The sequence below is a fragment of the Macrobrachium nipponense genome, chromosome 28, assembly GCF_015104395.2.
Source record: "Macrobrachium nipponense isolate FS-2020 chromosome 28, ASM1510439v2, whole genome shotgun sequence".
Taxonomy (NCBI): Eukaryota; Metazoa; Arthropoda; class Malacostraca; order Decapoda; family Palaemonidae; genus Macrobrachium; species Macrobrachium nipponense.
In genome coordinates this window covers 5,872,192-5,894,247 of record NC_087217.1, presented here as the reverse complement: position 1 = coordinate 5,894,247, position 22,056 = coordinate 5,872,192, and the positions used below count along the sequence as shown (strand labels likewise).

Here is a 22,056-nt window from a genome sequence, read left to right as displayed (position 1 = left end):
ATCTTAACTAAGGAATGAGTAACGAGAGCGTTTTTTTAAAGTTAAAAGTACCTCTTTTGAAATAAATAATGGTTTTGTACCTGGTAGTTTGCTGATCTACTTGGTAACTGCCAACTTTGTAGAAGGGTTTGGGGTGGGCACCCTGAAGAATATATAGTTAATAATCAGAAGGGGAATACCATATAGTGCTGCCTTATCTGTGTGAATGTATGTATAATATATATATATATATATATATATATATATATATATATATATATATATATATATATATATATATATTGTATTGAAGTTAATGGTATTATTGCTCGCCGATACTATCTTTGTATCAAGACTTTGAATCTGTATATACGTCTTCTTTCTCTGTTAAGGCAAGCTTCTCCCGAATAAGGAAAAAATATTCAAGATTCTTTTCATTTACTTTTTCTAGTCGACTGACCATTTCCCCATCTCTTGGCGGAGTCTTCAGGACTGGATCTCAAGTTGACATACAAGGTTTTCATTACTGCATGCGGACTTTTGAAATCTAAACATGACGTCATTGAGGTGCTAAAGTTCTGTTGGTCGGTGGGTCAAGACAGTCGGCCAGAAATTGGAATCACGCCCTTGCCCACGCCTCTTGCCGCGAGCTACGGATCAGGACTCATCCTGTGGAGCACCACTTGCCTGGCGAGAAAAAGAAGTGTACGTAGACTGATTCAAAGTTTTTATAAAATTATAGTAGCGAAGAAAAAATGCTATTAACTTCAATGCAAAGTGCATAAGCGAGAAAATATGCCCAAATAGCACACACACACACATACATACATACATTCTCATATGTATATGTATATATATATATATATATATATACAGATATATATATGTATGTATGTATGTATGTATATATATACATACACTACATACATACATCATACATACTACATACCTACATATATATAGACCTATATGTATGGATGTATGTATTATGTTGTATGTATGTATATATATATATAATTATATATAATCTTATATACTATATATATCATACCTACATACATACAGTACATACATACAACATACATTACAATAATAGTACAGAAATATGCATGTATGGTTAATGTATGTAATGTATGGTAGGTATGTATATATATACTATATATATATATATATATATATATATATGATATACAAATATATATATATATAGATATTATATATATATATATATACATATATATATATATATATTAAAGATCACAGTAGATGCACGTGACTTCATGATATAAGATTCGATCCTTGACAATATCTCTGTGAAAACGAAAAGACGAAAGCGCTTGGATTTCTGCTTATCATTTTCCTGTGGTATGTATCGCATATATATATATATATATAATGGTCCAATTGTATTTGCGGATGCAAGTCGAACTCGTGCATCATGAGGCTCTTTTTTGGGTAATAGGAACTTTATAGGTATAAATTACGAATTAAACTTGTCTTATCTGTCTGATGGTAACTTCAATTAGGCAAGAAGTGAAACGATTACATTCTGTTCTCTATTCCAATAGTGGGACTGTCAGCGAATCCGAGCTGATGCTAAATTCTTAGATTTGTTAACCTATACTCTGTCCATCCGCCTGTGGTGTTTCCGTATGGTAACACTGCGTCCCGGGCTTTAGATAGTTACATTCAGCTGACATTCAACAATAATAATAATATCCTATTTCGAATATTAACGGTGTAATTCGCATACCGTAAATTACTAAAACACTTTTCAGTTGCAAATGTACATCCAGATATCCTTTTATTTACCTAAAACTTGCACATACCGTAACTATTTAAAGCCCGGGACGCAGTGTTACCATACAAAAACACCACAGGCGGATGGACAGATGGAAAAAAACAGAGTATAATGTACTATTGGCTTTTGGCACTTACAGCAAATTTTGAGGCAATTAACTAAAAAAAAAAGCCATCTATAGATGCGCAAGGAAGCGGGACGCTGTCAGTTATATTGCTCTGGGTTGTGTCTATTTATTGATGATGCTTTTGCTTTTATTATTAGTAAGGGTAGTATTGTGGGTGTAAACTAGTTTAATAATATACTTTAAATGCGTAATTTATGAATGCTTAAGAATATACGTAACTTGTATTTCACTGAATTTGAAAGAATGCTCCATTCCGTCTTGTGATCTCGGGGATCCTGTGTTACGTCACCTGTTCCAAGTTCATCTGCGGAGATCTCCTACGCATAAAGTAGTACCCGCTTTTCTGATTATCATATCCCCTAACATCAGGCTTTGGAAGTTTCTTTTTGCTTCCCAGGCCAAATATACAGTCATCTCACCTAAACCATATTACTAATCTTGCTTTAATATTCTGCTCCAAAACAATGCGACGTGCAAGTTGCTTAAAATGGAGCAAGAGGAGTTCACATGGCCATACTAAAAAAAGTTTATGATTCATAATTGTGTTGAAATGAAATTTTCAGATTTTTACTCGAATTTTGATAATTTCTTAATATTAAGGTTCTTTTAGATATATACAGCTGTCTACTCTTGAAGGTATGAGATGAAAATTTCAACACATTACAAGTAGTTAATTTGATGAATATAATCCTACATAAACACTCAGAAACCCCAAAGTCACAATTAATCAGTATGTTGGTGAATATTTCTTGCTGTTCATTTTGTTTGCTTATGAGTTCATGATAGTTAAATTTGGAGTTCACTATTCGTAGAGTATCTGCGCTGCACACAGAAAAAATAAATATATGGAAATAGTTTATGTGGGCATCAGAAGAGTTGGAAGTATCGGACCTACTTGGATAAGAACAAAGGGATAGGGGACAGTAGGTGAGTGGAGATTTATGGAAGACAATGCACATGAAAGACTAGAGAGGCGAAATTTCACTGAGGCCCTTGGCACCACGCGGCATTTGGATGAATGAAGATGATTACTCACACACACACATACACACACACACACACACACACATGCCGCGCCCGCGGGCGTGCTCGCGTAGCTATAGAGCGACCTTTCATAGCTCCAGTGTTCAAATCCCGTAGAAAGAAATCGTTCGAGAAACCGTTTTCAGTCAAAGTTAGTCATTCTTATATTTTAACAATCTAAAGAAGAAAGAAAATAAGAATTTCAGTGCCTTGTACACAACTGGCCATCTCTTTCTCGCTTTCAGTAGCATCTGTGTTGAAAGCATCAGCCTCCTGGTACATCATAAAGATATTCGGACATGAAACACTTTTGCTTCTCGGCAACTTTATATTACTCGATAAAAGTTTCCAAGACTTTACTTTACTGCCAGTAAGCTTTTGATGTGTTTAAATGAAGGTTGTGATTACAGAATGAGATTCAATTTTGTCATAGTGTGTAATGTGTGTCCGTGTGTGTATGTTCTTGTGTATATAAATCTATCGATAAATGTGTTGTTGATGTGCCCCTGGCCTCTTCTACCATGTGTGAATAGGTACGCCATCGCTCAAGCTGCAGACCCAAGTATAAGTATACGACTGATCCTTGGCTCGTAATGGGAGTACTCATCGTCTTCATTCTGAGCCGGGGTTTAGTGGCTCTGTTCCAACCAGTTCTCTCTCTCTCTCTCTCTCTCTCTCTCTCTCTCTCAACTTCTTCACTCTCACTTTTCCTCCACTTGCACTTTCACTTATGTCACTTTTCACTTATGTCACTGCATAGCTAGAGCTACATTCTTCCAACGAAATCTCCCATGCATAAAAAGCCGGGGCTTATGCAGAAAAGGGAATTAAAAGACTTTAGGTAGATCATTTTAACACTCAAGAACATACAGTTGTCATTATGGCGTCATTTTATTTACAAATAACTTTTGAGGATGCAAACTAGTATATATATTTTTGACGTAAGTTCCGGTATGGATTTAAGCACTGATTGTGCATAGCCAGGTACTTAACCTGACATAAAAGACTGTGATTTAGCAAAAATTGTATTATGGGGTGGCTTTCTTGTCTTAGAAATGATCGAAAGGTCTTTTGGTTATCCGATGGATTCGAGTCCAAATGTATAAGCTGTTACAGTGAATCTGAGCGGCCTTTGTACTGAACTAGAGCTTTCTTGCATTTTTTTTTTTTTTTTTTTTTTTTTTTTTTTTTTTTTTTTTTTTTTGTATATCGAATCTGAACTCTTACTCTATGATTTAAATTCAGTAGAGGTGCGAGGTCAGCCTGTCACGTTTACACAAAGCATAACTTGAACATTTACAGGGAATCTTCTCGCACTTGTATTGCATTGGCATGCGAGTCGGAGCCCTCTTGCGCTGTCTAGATCTTAACTCGCAGTCTATTTTTTTTTCAGCCGCTCTTTGCTTGTAACCATTATTGAAGACATTACTTAAACAGTTACATTGAATCTGAGTTCACTTTTTCATTTCTTTAGTTTCAAGGCATATTCCTTTTGATGTGAAGCTCACTTGCATCATTGGGACCTTGACATTAAATCCAAGATGACTTCATTGCCTCGACAGATATAAATAGTGTAACTTTTAAGTAGGTTGCTTCGACCTTGAGATTCATTCCGAGCTGGCTACCGTTGCTCTATGATGTTTATTTTGAAGCTACGCTTCCTCGCATTAGTGAGTTCTCATGCATTTCTTCAGACTTTGCAGAGTATCTGAACTCATTTACATTTACTGGGTCTTTGAGTTCATACGTGTATGCATTTATTTTTTTTTTCACTCATCCGCTTTAAGCTCGACATGAAATCTGGTTTCACTTGCAATACACATTTACTGCGCACTTAAAATAATTCGGAGAGCATTTTAGCTGTTTCAACTTTGACAGGGAAATGGAAGTCAGTTGCCTTGTTACCTCCTTTCACTTAAATCCAAACACAGCAGTTTTTGATGAGCCAAACCTCATTTTCATTACCAGTCATCAATGTTAATTTTATTCAATAACTTTACTAATTGGGATCTGGTTTTCTCATTTCCCATGCATTCCACGCTAACGTTCCTGTGTGGTTGCTGTGTTTGCTTTGGGTTTCAACTGAGAGAGTCTTGTTTCACTTCATGATTCCGGTTTCATATTATTTATTAGTCTCTCTCTCTCTCTCTCTCTCTCTCTCTCTCTCTCTCTCTCTCTCTCTCTCTAATAACTCAGAAATAGTATGCCTACAGCTCGTTTCCTTTTGCATCCATTTCACCTGCATTCTCGTGCTGCAAGAATGTGACACCTGTATAATATATTAATATATATATAATACTAATATATATATATTATATATCATATATATTATAGTGTGCGTATGTATTATAGATATACGTATGTATATATATTATTTTTTTCAAATTACTCATTCTTATTATAAAAGCATGTGCCTGGCATGCAGCCGCATATTGTATACACAAGTAGTGCATTCATAATATAGTAAATACATGTATACGTATAGTGCATATAAGACACCGAGTGTGAGTATGTAGTTGTTCTTTCATTTCTTCAGTATTTTGGTTGGTTAAGCGGGAGGTCGATATCATTGAATAACAGCAGCATGTTATAAAAGTATTGGCTTAACCTGTAATTTGCGAGAGGTATGCCAACTATCTAATGTGTAGCTCAGACCTGTGACGCTGGCTCAGAGAGAGAAAGAGAGACCCTCTGCTTTATTTTAAGGTATTGAGCTCACAGTTTATTTTATTGCTCTCTCTCTCTCTCTCTCTCCTCTCTCTCTCTCCTCTCCTCTCTCTCTCTCAGCCCCACCAACGCGTGAGTATATTAGGGTTCACGCAATACTTATTGATTATTTGCGTGATTTTGCATCGTTCAAGATAAAAAAAAAAAAACAATTCAGTTTTGTCTTACGATTATCGGAGGAAGCATAGCCGTGAAGAAGATGTAGATGAGCATTGTTATATAATTTTTGTTTATGACCATTTTACGAATACAAGTTTTATAAAAACGCTTTAAGAAAAAGTTAACCCTCGGGAGAGTCCGCGAGAAATTATCGTGCACCGGCATCTCGGCAGCGTCGTCCTTTTCATTGTCAAGGTCAGCAGTAAAAACAGTGCCACGCTGCCAGACGCGGCCGGGGGGTTCGATCTGTAGTTGCCAAGTTCACGGTGAATTTCGGCTTCCATCTTTATTCTTTCCTTCTTCTTTCTCTCTTCGTTTCCTAGTGGACACAAGAAGAATTAGTCAAGCGTTGACGTGATCGTCGATGAACAGTTATTGTTATGATTAGCTTTCTTCCTTACACGGGCTCTCCGGATTGGAATCGAGGGAAGTTGAGTAAGGAAGGGAGGGGGGGGAGGGAGAGAGAGGGAGAGGAGGGAAGCGAAGATGGAGTTGGCATGTGTAGCAGGAGAAAGTGTATAGAATGCTGAGAAGGCGTGACATTGTGGTGCTGGGGGGGCGTGGCAGTTCTGAGGACTCACTGTAACGCAGGTTTTGTGTGATTGTGACTAGGGTACTTTTAGTGGCTTGTGGACGGACACTCGCCGCTGAATCATTCCGCCTCCTTTCTTCATGAAAGTTTGATCTGACAATGTAATGAATAATGAAGAAAGACCCGATGTCTCTTGGAGAGAAGGGACAAGCTTGGTCCAAGAACTGACATTCCCAAATGGAAGTAGATCAGTTTGTTATATTATCGTATTCCACCCCCGTACATCCTCTCCTCTCCCACGGGGTTCATCCCCACTCCGTCCATACGCTCCCCTCCCCCCTTCTCGCTAGCAGCGTGTGCAGCCGTAGTCACTCGTGCTGTGTTAAGAGAGATGGACGTCTGTACGTATGTACTACTGTTGAAACTCTTCGTGTAACTGCTCGGTCAGCCCGGCAGGCAGGCAGGCGTGGGTGGCTGTTGTTTCTTTCTGACTGTTGTTGTTGTCAAGATCTAACTGGAACTTAGATGTCTCATGAACTGGACTTGCCGTTTGGATAACGTCAGTCGAAGAAAAATGGCATTCGTTTACGAAACACGCTCTGTCTCTTTGGTTATATTAATATAACTTCAGAGGAGGGTCTGGAAGAAGTGATTATGTGAAGTCATTCAAGTTTTAGAACAGCTTATCAGTGGACTGTAAACACTTTATTTTTATATTGTCTGGTCTGGGCGGAAAACGGCGACCTTTTTCGGTGCATATTTGGCCAAGTCTTGTATACATACAAAGTTGAAACTGAAACGAAGAGATTAAAAACCGGGTTAAACAAGATAGCGGCGAGATAGAGAAAGAACCCAGATAGATAAAGATGCAATCATCTTACTTATCATCAAGTCATATGCATGACTCATCCGACGGCTCAAGGTGAGAAAGGGGAAAGGGAGCAGACTGATTTAAGGTGTTATAGGTCACAGAGTTTGTTTGTTTGGGATTTGTTTGTGTGGTGAAACTGGTGAATGGAGGTTGAGGAGAAGCATTTGCTGCTGGATTGCCTTCCACAATGAAGTTGTGACTGATGTCTGCTTACACGGGTTGTAAGAGAATGTCACGAGGACCTCTAATTTCTCTCTCATTATATATATATATATATATATATATATATATATATATATATATATATATATATATATAGATATATATATATATGTATATATATATATATATAATGGGGTGGGTGTGTAGTTTGTATAAATGTTTCGTCATTTTGGAAACTCGTAACCATAACCACTTTTCCTTGATTTAAAACTTGCTAGGCTTTTTTTTCTCTCTCTCTCATAACCGACGATTCTTATTTTATCGCAATCTGTTTGCAATTCACAGAGGACCTTTAGTAACGTAATACATTCAATTTTATTTACTTTATATTTGATTGACTTCCAAATTTTGCATAGGAATAGTTTGCCGGGAGATGCTGTCTGGTCACTCGATGTTAATGTGTTTGACAGAGGCAGTATACTATTATATAATATGTGTATAAAAGACAAATATTTATATATATAAATATATTTATGTAATGTATACATACTCGTGTTAGGCTTCAGTAGGACGGGATAGTTTTGATTCCAGAGACTTTGATTTGCAAAATAAAATTTGCCAAGTACTACGGAGCTTTCGAAGACAGTCTTCATCACCAGGTACCAATGCACTGAGCTCTGCATCGATAGCTGAAAAAGAAGATTGTAAGTCTTCGAAAACTAGAACTTGGTCAATTTTACTGTGTAAATTGAAGGATCTGGAATCTAAGTCCTGCCGTCTTCATAAAGTGTAACACGATTAGTATGTTTTATATATATAGAATGAAGTTTTGTGGCTTTTTGTGATATATATATATATATAATATATATATATATATTATATATATATATATACATACATACATACTACATACATGCATACATACATATACGTATGTACATGCGCTTACACACATTCACGAACAAACTGCAAACATCGTATAATGGAACCTTTGGGAACGGGAAAATTACATTTCATTAAGTGAAAAACTGCCTCATGGTAGTGTATATTATTAAATTTTACCGTAGGTTACATTATGCTGAAAACAGTTTTGCGTTTGTGATTACTATTTATAAAATTTCCCGCGCACCATTAACGAGGAATAAAAAAAAATCCAGAGAAAGGAATGCCACATTTGAACAACCGATGAGATAAAGATAAATAAACTAGCATATAATCAATGACTTTCATAAAGAGCAGTATTTATATGGGAGCCCAAAGCATTTGTACATAGAAGTTTAATTATTACACCAGCTTTATCCGTCAAAACTGCACTATAAGAAGAGTGCTTGAACGGCAACCTTTGACACTGTACAGTGAACATCTTGGCACCTCAACATATTGAGTAGCACGAACAAATTCTAAAGATGACCAAACATCACATGCTTTAAAGATGGTCTGAAGAATTGCTACAGTTCTTGGTCAAAAGGGAAGAAAGCAAGCAAGCAAGCAAGCAATTTTGTATCCAGATGAATGATCCCGGGAGGCCTGTAGAGTATTTCATAAGGAAGAACGAACTTTGAACCATGTGATATTGAATTCGTTTTTGCAGATTGGAAGGAAGATCCTCATGAAAACACTGCTACGGAAGAGGCCTCCTGACACTCGGATGTTAGGTAAAAAAAAAAAACAAGGAGGGGGGGGGGGCCTCAGACACTGCTGTAGGAAGAGGCCTCATGACACTGATGTAGGAAGAGGCCTCATGATACTCACACCTTTTAGTTATGTTGGAGCTGAGGTTCACATCTTACTGATGACAAACTACTGTCCTTTACAGGAAGTGAGATGTTAGAAATAGTGTATAATTGCCTCAATTGAATAAACTGCGTGTTGGAGAACTTATGTAAATGATATAGTTTTTTCTTTAGTTTTTATTCTTCTGTTTTTTTAGTTGTGGTTTTATGAAGTGGTAAATGGTTATATGAGTTTTTATAATTAACGAATAAGATTAGTATGAACAGCTATATTTGTATTTGTGATTTGTATCAATATTTATTTCATTGATGAGAAAACTTGGAACTTATCTCGTTCATCTGGATCATCGACAAACACTATTTATCGAGAGTTGTTTGTGATAACTAAATATAATTTTAAGGGAATTGCAGGTTAATTAGATCTAATGCAGATTTTTTAATCATGATTACAATACTTACCAAGTGAATGTCGAACTAGGCTTCTAACTTATTGTTAGGCTTACCTATTACATTTGTAGGTCTAGAGCATGAAGTGACTGTTTTTATCACTGTTCTCGTAATCACTTTCTCCATTCAGCATGTCTTATCAAGGCCAGCCAGCATCTCGTATCGCTCCCACTTGATCTTATCGACCTTAACCTTCGCTTTCTCTTGAGGGTTGTCCTTTCAGACGTTTGCAGAGCTGTCAGCCTTTGGCTCAATAGATGATGACTTATTTCGTTTCTTAACTTGTTTCAGTCATGATTTATTTTCCCTTATCTCTTCTAAGTACCCCTATGGTTGATTGATTCCATTTGTAATAAATAGAGGGGCATCATTTTTGTTAACGGTTACGTTAACAATGATATTCGGGTAATGATAATTTCTACATTTATCCATCGGTCGCTCTGCATAATGAAGTTTTGGAGGTCGTTTTTATTCCAGAATTACGGTATGAATCACACAGGGAAGACGTGTTACATTTGTTTCCTTAATTTTCCCATGTTTGTTCGTTAACATTAATATTACATATTACGATTTAATGAATCATGCGAATTGATCATCTTTTGGAGGTTAGAATATAAGTTTCATATGATTGAACAGCTTCGTTCATGTTGATATTTTGAAATTATGTTTTATTTGTTATTATGAACAAACCGTAGCAAATAATTTGTGGTATGACTGCTTGTTATACGGACGCGCTTGCGGACACAGGCACACATACACACACATAACACACACACATATATATATATTGGATAAAATTTGTTCCCACTTTTTATTCATTGAGGGTATTTTGTCTTAAGTTTCTTGAATTAGTGTCGAGTTCAGTTCAGATTTGATTCATATATACAGGGCAGGAGAGACTCATCGGAACACGAGGGACACCATTTGCTAACTCTGAGATCTTCAGTAATAATAAATGAGATTGCACTGCGTCTTGACGATTGAATTAAACTGAAATGGAATAGGTTCATTCATTCAGTTGAGGGAGAGGGGAAGCAGAAGGGAAGCGCAGTGTTGGTTATGTAAAATAGAGGGAATAGGGAAGGACATGAAAGCAGATCATTATGGGGTACATACGTATGGGACGCCAACGACCACCAGATAACTCTTCATTTTTGTTACGTCATTGTAAAATCTTGTTGGTGAGATGGTGAGTTTGTGTCAGTCGGGTAGGACGTCCTTACTTGTATTATGGAGATCAGTGTCGATGATCAGAGCATCCCGCTAGTATATTCTTTAGATGTTAGATTGATTAAGTGCCTTACTCTGATCTTAGAGAACTAAAAAGGGGTTTCACATGAATTAGGTGTATTGATATGTAAGAAAAGATTGTGGCCTTGGCCTCATTGAAGTGTGAACCTTTACTTTTTAATCTTGCGATATCGGAGTATTCACATCCGTTATCTATTTCTATTCTTATCTGTGTTGTTTTATTCCTGGCTTGTGCAACAGGTTCTGCCTATTAATAATGGTAGTGGAGATCTCTCTTGGTTATTACGCAAAGAGACGCTCCAAATGCGTGCTTTTAAAGGAAAAATTACTGGCACTGATGATCTCTTCAAATTAAATAAGAGATGATGTATTTTTGTGGGTTAAGCGGTCTTATGATTATGCTACAGATTTTATTTTTCATCTGAGGAAGAAAAAATATTTGTTTCTCTGGTGTCGTATTTTTTTTCCTTAAATCAAACAAATGATTTATGGTTTATATCAAATTTCACAGTTTTTCTTATTTACCCTGCAAGGATTACTGTGATTAATTATAAGCGTTTTTAGTCGTTATTTTCTGAATTTTGGACGGATATTCTTGTTCTTGTGTCGTTGAGTCGTAAGGAAAAACCTTTCTGGAGTTGATAACTTTTTTTTAATAGTTTTTGGTCTTAATTTGCTGACTGATTATTTCCGGCAAGTTATGGCATTAGGGTCTCATGAAGTCATGTGTTAAATCTCTCTTTGTTTTTTGTCTCGTGCAATGATCGTTCTTGTATTCAGCTAATAAAGTTTCTATTTATTTTCACTCGTGAGATAACGGCCATGTTGCAATATATTAAACCAGGGTCATGGATCTCTTCTTGAGAAAACCTTTATATATAGTATATATCAGATGATGACTCTATTCATAAGTTTGTTGTCAACCATTGTGTATCGTTCTCAGAAAGAGACGGTCATTTATAGAGGGCAGTTTGATCCATTACTATTGTTGTTAATTGGCCGGTTCGTGCTGTCATCAGGATTCCAGGACCACTGGTAACTTTTGGTGGGTTTCCGTCACTGTCAGACAGTGAGGTTACCTGTGGGTGTCACATTGCTACATTTCACTGTTGACTGAGTTTGGCACCGGGGTTTGAATGCATAGTGTTATTAGTTTATCAAGTATCAGTCGATAGAAATTCTTGTTATTCAGTTAAGAATATAGATTCTTATTATTCTTATCGCTGTAGTTCTTAAAGAATGTGATTAAGTGGATTCTTAATGCTACAGATCCATTTTTCTAATGATGATCTTAGCACTTGTTTGAGTCCGGTTTTAGAAAGTTCCTGCCATTATCAGTTTGCACCAATTATTGATTTGTTGATGACTCTAATAATTTTATTCTTCCCTTGAGGCCTTTAGCTCAGTGTTGGGGAATCAGGAATTAAACTCTTTCCTTTTAACGGATGTTATGAGATAAATGATCACCTTTTAATGTCTTTACAATTGTGACTTCGTTTTCTTTTCAATTTCTTTTCTATCGATTTTCAGCTCTATCTTTTTTTCGTTTTCTTTTAAATTTCTTTTCTATCGATTTTCAGCTCTATCTTTTTTTCTTTCTTTTGCGAAGTTCTGTGATTTGATACATCCAAATTCACTTGCTATTTGTGCTGGCATAACTCCACATCTCTTTCCTGACTCATTTGGTATTATATGATAAGTCGTGGCTAACTCACGGCATCTTATTTGACCTCCTCTGTCGTTGATGCTGGCACCAGTTAATCGATTGAGTGACTTAATACTATAGTAAGCGGTCGTCACAACAGTGTTGCTAGGATGGCCATGAATAAAACCGAAGTTTTCCCGTCCTTCGTCCAGTGGTTAACCAAAGGATCAGGTTATTCACTCAACCTCATCCATTAATGGAAGTATTAGCTTTATATTACATGATTATTTGTATAAGAAGGTTTTTTTAGTTTTTGTAGAGGCCGATGAACAGGCAGTCTTGATTCATTTGCTAGTTTCTTGAAACGTGGAGGATGGATATCCGAAAACGAGAGAGATCTCTTGTGAAAAATGTCTTTTTATTTCGTTTCCAGAAGGAGGCATCTTTTTCTTTACCATGCATTAAGTAATATTTTGAACTGTGTTTTAGTTCTCTTTATAAACTGGTCTGATGTAATATGGTTGTAACATTCATGTGAATTTCTATGCACTTTGTGTGTGTGTGTGTGTGTGTGTGTGTGTGTGTTCACTAATATAGTTTAGAGTCCAATTCACTATACCTCGGAAATAACTAATATCCAAAGGGAATCTTGATAAATAACTGTTTTGTCACTGGTAGGATTCACACCGTTGCTGAGTTTAGAACAAAAGATAGACTGATTTTGAGTACTCTTGTGTGTAACTTTTCCCGAGGTTAGAGGCTTAATGTTTGTTAATATGATAAAAGGTCACCCGTGTACAAGTGTCTAAATAGATATCCACATATATTATAGTTTGCCACTAATTTGACACATGACATGTGTAAGCTACAAACAACCCATTGATTAATACGTGACTAGACCTATGGGAACATTTTATAACCAAAGGGAATTATACGAGATGAATGTCCTCTATCATATGCGTGTAGGCATTTATGTATCCAGAGAATGCACTTGCATAATTACAATAACCTATAAGCCTGATCTCACCATTGGCAGATAGTGATTTTTGCTTTGTCATCATCACGTCGTGCTCGCTTTGAAACTGGCTGCGTTGGAGGAAAGGAATTTGCGCGGTCAGGCTTAGCCGCCGGAATTTTAGGCTTTAATTTTCTTTGGTGATTACTCACCTTAGAGGGTACGAATTTTAAAAAAAGCCCTCTCATCGGAGAGGTCTGACTATAAGTGGATTCTCTCAATTCAGGCCTCGATGCCTTGAAGATTCCTCACTTACATTGCAGATCCCCTCTCAGGAGATGCTCTATATTGTAGATTCTTCAACGCAAAAGGTTCTCAAGAGTGGATATTTTCATCATTGGAGATATTTTATCCCTTTGGTTTTCCATGCTTGAATTTTCCCCCCTCTATACTAGAGTTCTCGCCTTGGAGACACCTTGCTTTGGAGATTCTCCAACTTGGGGTACCTCACCTACACCGATATCGCGTGTAGCTAGTTTAGCGTTGCTCCAAATGAACTGATGGTATTCGTCAAAGCACGAATGACTTATGCGTTGCGAGGAGGTTCTCGTGTCTTGCTTAGCTGCTTCGATCTGCTGTTTGGTTTCATGGTGTTTCCTCTGGTTGCTGCGTATGTGGTCTGTGGTTATTTCATTTACGCAGTGAATATGACGTGTCCTTGCACATTGTATATGTGTTATAAACAAATGTGTTTATGTATGTATGTACACACACATATATGTATATATATACACAAACAGGCGCGCACACACACACACTATATATATATATATAATATATATATATATATATATATATATATATAGAGAGAGAGAGAGAGAGAAGAGAGAGAGACGAGAGAGAGGAGAGAGATCCTCTTGGCGGGGAGTTGGGCTGGCATCCATTTCCTGAGAAATCCATTGTGCCTCTTCTGGCCTAGCAGTGAATAATTATCTAGTAGGTAGTCTACTATAGTAGCTTGCAACACGGAATGAAAAATACTAGGGTTATAAGCCTCTTGTCAATATATCTATTTGTAAGCCAATAGACATCTTCCCTCAATATCCGGCTTACTTAGTGTTGACCTGTGAAAGATCCCTGTGCTTAGATTTTATAGATTGTTGAAATTATCGAAAATGAAATAGGGTTACACCTTATAGCTTCATTAGTCAGTTTAATCTAATTATTTAGTATTGGTTAGGTATGTTTTAAATATCCGTATTAGTCTCATGCCTTTAGTCTTCTTGATTTCAGTTTATTATATTGACAGTATATATATATATAATATATATATATATATATATATATATATATATATATATATATATGTGTGTGTGTGTGTGTGTGTGTGTGTGTGTGTGTGTGTGTATGAAATATTCCTTAAATGAAGCTTTCCTCTCAAACTAATTTTTTTAGTCAATTTTCCTAAGGCATCAATAACCTAGATATTGTGACGCCAGTTTTAGTGATCATAAATCAATCATGAGACCGTGTTGTTCTCGGATGTTCATGGTAGTACGTGGATAATGCCAGTTTCTAAGAGTCATTTTCCATATATATAGATCTTTTGCTGTGGTAGCATATGAAAATGCCGATCACATTTTTGCGCAGTTGTGCGTATTTGAGCCGTGGGTACGCTCAATATGAAGTTTGCATGACAAGAATGAGATATCCGGGAAAAATTCAAAAGTTTATTCTTGAATATGTTTTCATCTGGCACGATTTGCGTAATAGGCAGCTTTTATAATACAATTTCCTTAGGAGTTCATATCTTTTAAAACCTCTCTCTTCTTCTCACTTATTTAGATTTATGATGCATCATTGTGTGTATAACAATAAGTCATTGTCAACCTGTCTAGTGTTAATATTCCTGAACACTCGATTCCTTATGAAAAAAAAAAGAAAAAAAACCTAGGCTTTTCCAAACATCTTCCGTTTGTCGACATATCTGTTCCTTTAAAAGAAAGTCATTGTACGTATAGTATTTTCATTATTTATTATCAACAGCTGCGGTGCGTGCATAATGTTGCTAAGAATTGTTTTGTTTAAACATTGGAAGCAATATGTTTGTTTTTATCGTTCAGCATAAAGTTTATCTAGAACCAGCCAGTGATGTAATGAGGTTTTATATGTCAGTATTCATTTAATCACCTCTTCAAATCTTTCTAGGTAATAATGATATATATACATGAAGCTGTTTTGAATAAGAATGAAAATGACATGATGGCACTAGAAGGTCATGTTTATGAGAGATGTTGTATTGTCGTGTATTCAAGTCGTTGAATAATGAATGCCGTGGTAGCAGTTACAACCGAATCTTTTGTTAAAGTTACAGAAGATGAGATTCAAATGGTAATATCTTGCGAAAGTTCTTAGAATGGGAATATGCATATGGGCCTTATTTTTTTCCTCAGTTTATTTAATTGTTGTAATAAGATGTTTTGTCGTTTCCTGCTTAAGATACCTTACAACTTACGGGTATTTAGGTACGTAGCATTTTTTTTCGATTCATGCAATTTTTACTGACTAAAAAGTAGTTTTGTAAGTGTTTCTATATACATATTCATACACATACAAAAAATACTATATTTACTGCAGGTGAGAGGAAAGGGACTTGCCATGGTCAAATACTGTGAGAGATTACATTCTCCTGATTTCATTTTGCCACTATGACGATCAATAGGATGCATGAAATTATTCAAGAGGACTTTCTCGACAGCAGTGAAGCGTTCTTGCGGCAAAGGCTCCCCTCAGCCTAATAGAAGTCTTGGCTAGGATAGTGGATTTGCCAGGATATTCTGTTGTTATTATTTCATTTCTAATAATAATGATGATAATGCTCATGAAGATGCTTATTACCTTATTAAGGCAACAGTTTTACAAGCTAGTAGTCAGTAGTAAATACTATATTGCTATTTGAAGGGAGCATCAGTATACCATTGGATAGCCCTTCGTTACTTTCCTCCGACCCGGTTAAGGAGCGCAACAAGAGAAAGTGATATAGTACTACCAGTAGCAACAGGAGCATGCATGATGTACCTTTTGTACCTCAGACACCCAAACAGCCCCCGACCCCCACCCATTCTGTTTCTGAGAATTGTGTTGAAAGGATAGCATATAGCAAAGTATTGATTGCTGAAATTATAGGTAGTGTGACCAATGCCGTGCGTGTCCGTATGTGTCATTGTGTGCATGTTGTGTGTGTGTGTGTGTGTGTGTGTGCGTGTGTGTTGTACACGAGTTGAATTACGAGAAGAGAGGCCACGCTGGGGGGGTGTTTGTAAGAGAGAATGCCAGCTCTGTTTTTTGATCGTTTTCTTTTTCTTTCTTGGTTCTAATGTACCCACTAGTCGCCTCTGTTACTATTATTAGATATTTAGTGCGGGGGTATTATTATTAGCAGTTTTCAGGCGTTAGACACGTGATAGCAGACGATTTTCTTGTTGCCTTTGCCATGAACAGCGACTCGATCTTCATTTGCTTTATTTGAGAGGGAAAGTACTTCTTATCAGTTTTGTTACGGCATGAGGTATTGTCACAATACTTCATGCGATCAGAGATACAAGTAAGCATATTGTATGTTTTATACATCTGTATACACACACACACACACACACACACATATATATATATATATATATGTATGTATGTATGTATGTATGTATGTATGTATGTATGTGTGCGTGTGTGTGTATGTATGTATATTCATGTTTGCAATCTAATATACAGTACAATGTGAAACATGCCAGATTCTTTCTTCAGCGTCTCCTGTTTTTATATCGTTTATTGCTATCAAGACTAGCGCATTTTCCGGCCATTTGTAGCTTCACATTTCAAGTACTTTTATATCCGTTTAGTTTATGAACTCTCAATTCAGTCGGTCGTTCGTTCATTTCTTCATACCCTTTGCCTTTAATTTAATTAACTCTGTGTTTATTCCATGCATTCCATTCATCTTTAATCATTATATATTTAGCTGCTAAGTATGTTATCACCTGTCAAGAAATCCTTTAATGCTATTAGATTATCCATTATCACCAGAGCCAGAATTTGTCAGTGTCTCCTTCTCTATCTGTATGAAGTATAATATATCAGCAAACAGCTCTCTGTATTTAATCTGGTCTTAATGGTCTTAATTAGCCTCTCTCTCTCTCTCTCTCTCTCTCTCTCTCTCTCTCTCTCTCTCTCTCATAATCTTCCTTAATCCGCTGTCGTGAGTTCAACAAGTATAGGTAATTAAGGCTTGACACTGCAAGGTGTAATCGTACACACAGATACACAGATCGCTGTCTCTGTTTGGAATTGTTATGTAAGAGAGAGAGAGAGAGAGAGAGAGAGAGAGAGAGAGAGAGAGAAAATGTCTCTTTTTAAGTAATTTTTCGGCTAAATTATGTTAAAGCGAAGGGTCTTTTGTGTAAGTAATGAGACTCGCCATACAGGAATCTTTAAAGTAAAAAAATGTAGTACTTTAAACTATTTAGGCAATGAGTTTATTTATTTATTTATCTTTTTGCAACAGATTCTGTGTCGTGTTCCAGGAAGTACGTAAAGTATGATTAGGAGAATGGGGCGGGTGGCATACGAGTTTACTTTGTAATTAGTAGGTTTTCGTGTTCCGGCTTACAGCCATATAGTATTTAGAGATTGTTCGTTGTATTATTCTTCTTCTTTCACCCTTGTCTCCGGCCTTTGGTATATCGCCAATTTTAAGACAAAGCATCGAAATTAAAAGCACAAAAGAACTATGATCGGGGACGAAAGTTTCAAAGAGCCCTTATACATGACGTCATCTTAACGGTTCAGTCTGTAAAAGCCGCGTAATAGTGCGCTTGGCGAGTGAGATTTTCACCTTCCTAACTAGATTAGGATTGTTATCATACGTAGTCTTCTGATTTTTCCTTGTTCTCTTAAGACGATCTGGTGAATATTATTGGTAGGGTGGAATCACTAGATTTGGTGAATAAACACGTTCGTGAAGTTTCGATTCGTTAAGAACCGGATAAATTATTGTCATTGGATGTGTTGTTGAGACTGATTTTTTTTTTCTAGTATGGTAGGATAGTGCCCCCTTCATCCTATTACGTTCCGGAAAGGTTAAGCCTTTTAAGGTTTTTAATTTGAGAAATAAAAATAAAAAGCGACAGTTCTTAAGAGTGGGTGAGTCACGATGACTCGTGAAGTTATCAGATCAAGGGAGCGATATTTTTTTTTCCATCATTGTAATTTTATAAGTATCTTTTATTTGATTAAGACACCTTTACAGAGTTTCGAATTTCGAGTTATGTGTAGGGGAGTTTCGTCAGTATATCTCATTCTTCCGTATTTTATAAAGCGTAGGGTGTGTGTATATGAGTTTTAAGTAAAGGTCAAATATTTACATGACGGTAACATACTTCAGCTACACGTTCTGCTGTATTTGTCAGCATTCTAATAAGCAGCTATATTTTTGGCGGCCGTGACCTAAAAATTATATTATTATTATTATTATGATGATGATGATTATTATTATTATTAGTATTATATAACTCCTTGGGCTGTTTAGCAAGAAAAGCTTTTTTTTTTTTTTAATAAAATAAGAACATTTATGATTGTTCTAGTACACATTATACTAATATTACTTCTGGCTTACGTAAGACACTAATTTATTCATTAGAGGGACACATAAACGTTTTTTTTCTGAATCTTGGCGTTTGTAGCTGCCGTAATGAAGGATATTTCTGAGCTGCTACGTAATGAAAGTTCCAAAACATTTCGGGGAGGTCGCTAGGTTTTTCTCTATAGTTATTTGGCCTATTTTTTCGGTTCAGTTGCAAATAGTTATTTCGATTTCATTCACTAATGGATTTGGAATAAAGTGCGTATGTAGGTTTCTGCAAATGTGTAGTGTTGTAAATAAATGCAAAGTGAATGGAGACGGCTTGACATTATGTAAGTATGGATGATTTTGACTCAATGGACATCGAATATTGCCCCATGTTAGTTTTAATGAGGACGTTATACCAGAGAAAGTGTCCAGTGACCAGTGTTGTTTCTGGAGGACAGGTTATTGCTATTCACTGTCAATATGTAATGAGTGAGTGAGATCCTATTGTGGAGTCCAGCCTAGGAAATGTTGATTTTTATCATGCTGGTAATATATTGACGATGGCAGTGGGTTAAGTTTGTTCAAGGAATGACAGTGTTCTCCAGTCTGTGCTATGGCAAAGAGGTTCATTCGTCGGGGAGGGGGGGCTGGGGGGTCGTAACTGCCGACGGAGTCAGCAGGAGAGGCCAGGTCCTAGGGGCCATTTATATTAAAGTATATTTTGCTTTCTAATATAAACAGGCACAAAACTTGTGTACAAATAATGTGAATGAGCATGTACTGATGTACATGTAAGCATACAATGGCGCACGCAGTATTGCTTACGAGTATTTGTATGGCAACGCATGTAACCTTTCCCAATTTGTAAGTTTATCCCAGTGTTCCTCATCACTTAGCATTGATGTCTTTGTTTATTTGTTATTTTGAGATACTTCCTGTTTTTATTTCGCATTCTGTAAAAGCTTTGTTTTACTTACTAATGAGTTAAAGCTTTTGTTCTGCACACTGTTTGCGCTTCACGTTACTTGTTGTTGAAGCAGTGTGAAAAAATTTCACTTTTTCCATTGTCGCACCCGACAGAGTTCTCTCCCTAAGAAGCTCCTCTGTTATCATGTACTATTAAGATGTTAGCAAAGTGAGGATCGGAAATATTGAAGTGAAGACAATGTTAAGTGAAACATTTTACGAAGATTTGTTCTGTGCAAAACCATACGGTATCACGTTGAATGGTGACCATAATCTTTGTGACTCCAGTTTATGGAATTCAGTCACTGAATGAGATCGGTTCAGTTCGGTCTTCAGTGTTATATTTTGTGTGGGAGCGTTTGAGAACGGGAGAAGTCGAGGCTTTCATGCTAAATATTAATATATTGAAGTGTCGTGGTGGTCGAGCTATCAGCGATATGTTCTTATTTATAGATCTTGCGTAGGATAATTCATTACCCCAATAATAGCTCTCTGCAGATTTTAGCACAAAGATAAGTATACTTTGCCATGAACATGTCAGTCATTATGCATTATATAGTGTTTCTGAACGTGTTATTAAAGCGAATTTTATCTAGTTTTATCGATTACCCTGCAAAGTCTCTCTCTCTCTCTCTCTCTCTCTCTCTCTCTCTCTCTCTCTCTCTCTCTCGTCCCTCACATTTTCGATCACTTGTACACGCTTCTTGTTCCTCCCTGCACCCAGCAATACCTTTTACCACATAACAAGGCATTCCAGTTGAAGCTCAGAATAAATTACTTACACGTAGAGTAGATTATTTTTGTCTGTTTTCCATTTCAACTTTTAGCTTCATGGGTTTGAACGATAGAATTCTCATGGTGTAATCAAAATAAAAACCATATTTATTTTATGCTAACATATACAGACGTTTTATATATATATATATATATATATATATATATATATAATATATATATATATATATATATATACATTATGATTTATGTATTGGTATTGTACTTGTGGTCACCTGTGGTAATTTTTTTTTATTGTGTCCTGATAATTTAAATGATTATCGTACTTCTAGGAGCTATTATTAGCTAGTGTAATTTTCGCTAAACTTAAAAGCCCTGGTCACAGATATTTCATTGTTTATTGAAATCTTCGCTGGTAATAATTAAACATGAACATTTTCTTTGTTCAGATCAAATACTGAGACTATAGTTTTTGGCCGTAGCCATCATGTTTTGGGTGTATATGTGGTGCCTATTATCGATCTTGTACCTTCCAAGGTCTCGCTGCGCATGCGTCGTCAGGAATTATTTGGATGCACCCCGGCGTCTTTTAGGCCTATTCACCCTCTTCCTTCGACGGAGCCTCCTTAGGCCCTTCTACACATCGTGTCTTATTTCCCTCATAGGCTCTCTCTCTCTCTCTCTCTCTCTCTCTCTCTCTCTCTCTCAAATAAATCACCCGTGTGGGATCCCCCGAGACACCTTTGTGATATTGATGTACTCTCTGATCTCTAGGGAAATGTGTGAAGTCTTTTTTTTCATTTATTTTAGTATGTAGTTTATAGTAATTAGCTCTTGAAATGATCTCGCATTTACCATACATCTTTGATTCTATTGCAAGTTTAAAACTAATCTACGAACTTTCTTTTACTCTTTATTTCGGGTTTCCATTTATTCTCTAAAACTCTTGCGCCATTCGTAAGTTTTAAATTTCTAAGAGAATCTTTTTTTTCATCGTTTAGTTGTTTGTTATTGCATTTTAAATAGATTTTTCTTTTCATATGTTTTTGTGAGAAGATATGTGACAGTTGGCAAACAAAAATTGTTCATCTTTAAACATTGAAGATATTGTTTCATTATTTTGTATATTGTAATACATTATATTCAAGCAGTAACCTTACCAGAATGGAAAATAATTCCCAAGAGTTTGGACTTTTTATTTGATTAACCTCATTTGGAACATTTTGAGTACTTTATTGGTCTCCAAACAAATATGGTTTCTTCTTCGTCATGTTCATTATTCTAAAGTGATAATCTTGGTAAGATAAAGACAAGAATAAT

At 36.3% G+C, this 22,056-nt stretch overlaps 1 protein-coding gene across 2 annotated transcripts in view; it reads left to right on the top strand.

Moving 5' to 3' along the window:
* The first annotated feature begins 6,391 nt into the window (after nt 1-6,391).
* Nucleotides 6,392-22,056, top strand: part of LOC135201380 (solute carrier organic anion transporter family member 74D-like) — a 381,276-nt gene continuing 365,611 nt past the window's right edge. The window contains exon 1 of one of the 2 annotated variants that reach the window (XM_064230228.1): nt 6,392-7,270. In XM_064230228.1, coding sequence (XP_064086298.1) covers nt 7,249-7,270 — 22 coding nt within the window. In that variant the 5' untranslated portion in view covers nt 6,392-7,248. The remainder of the gene's footprint in view (nt 7,271-22,056) is intronic. The other variant, XM_064230232.1, reaches the window with a different exon arrangement.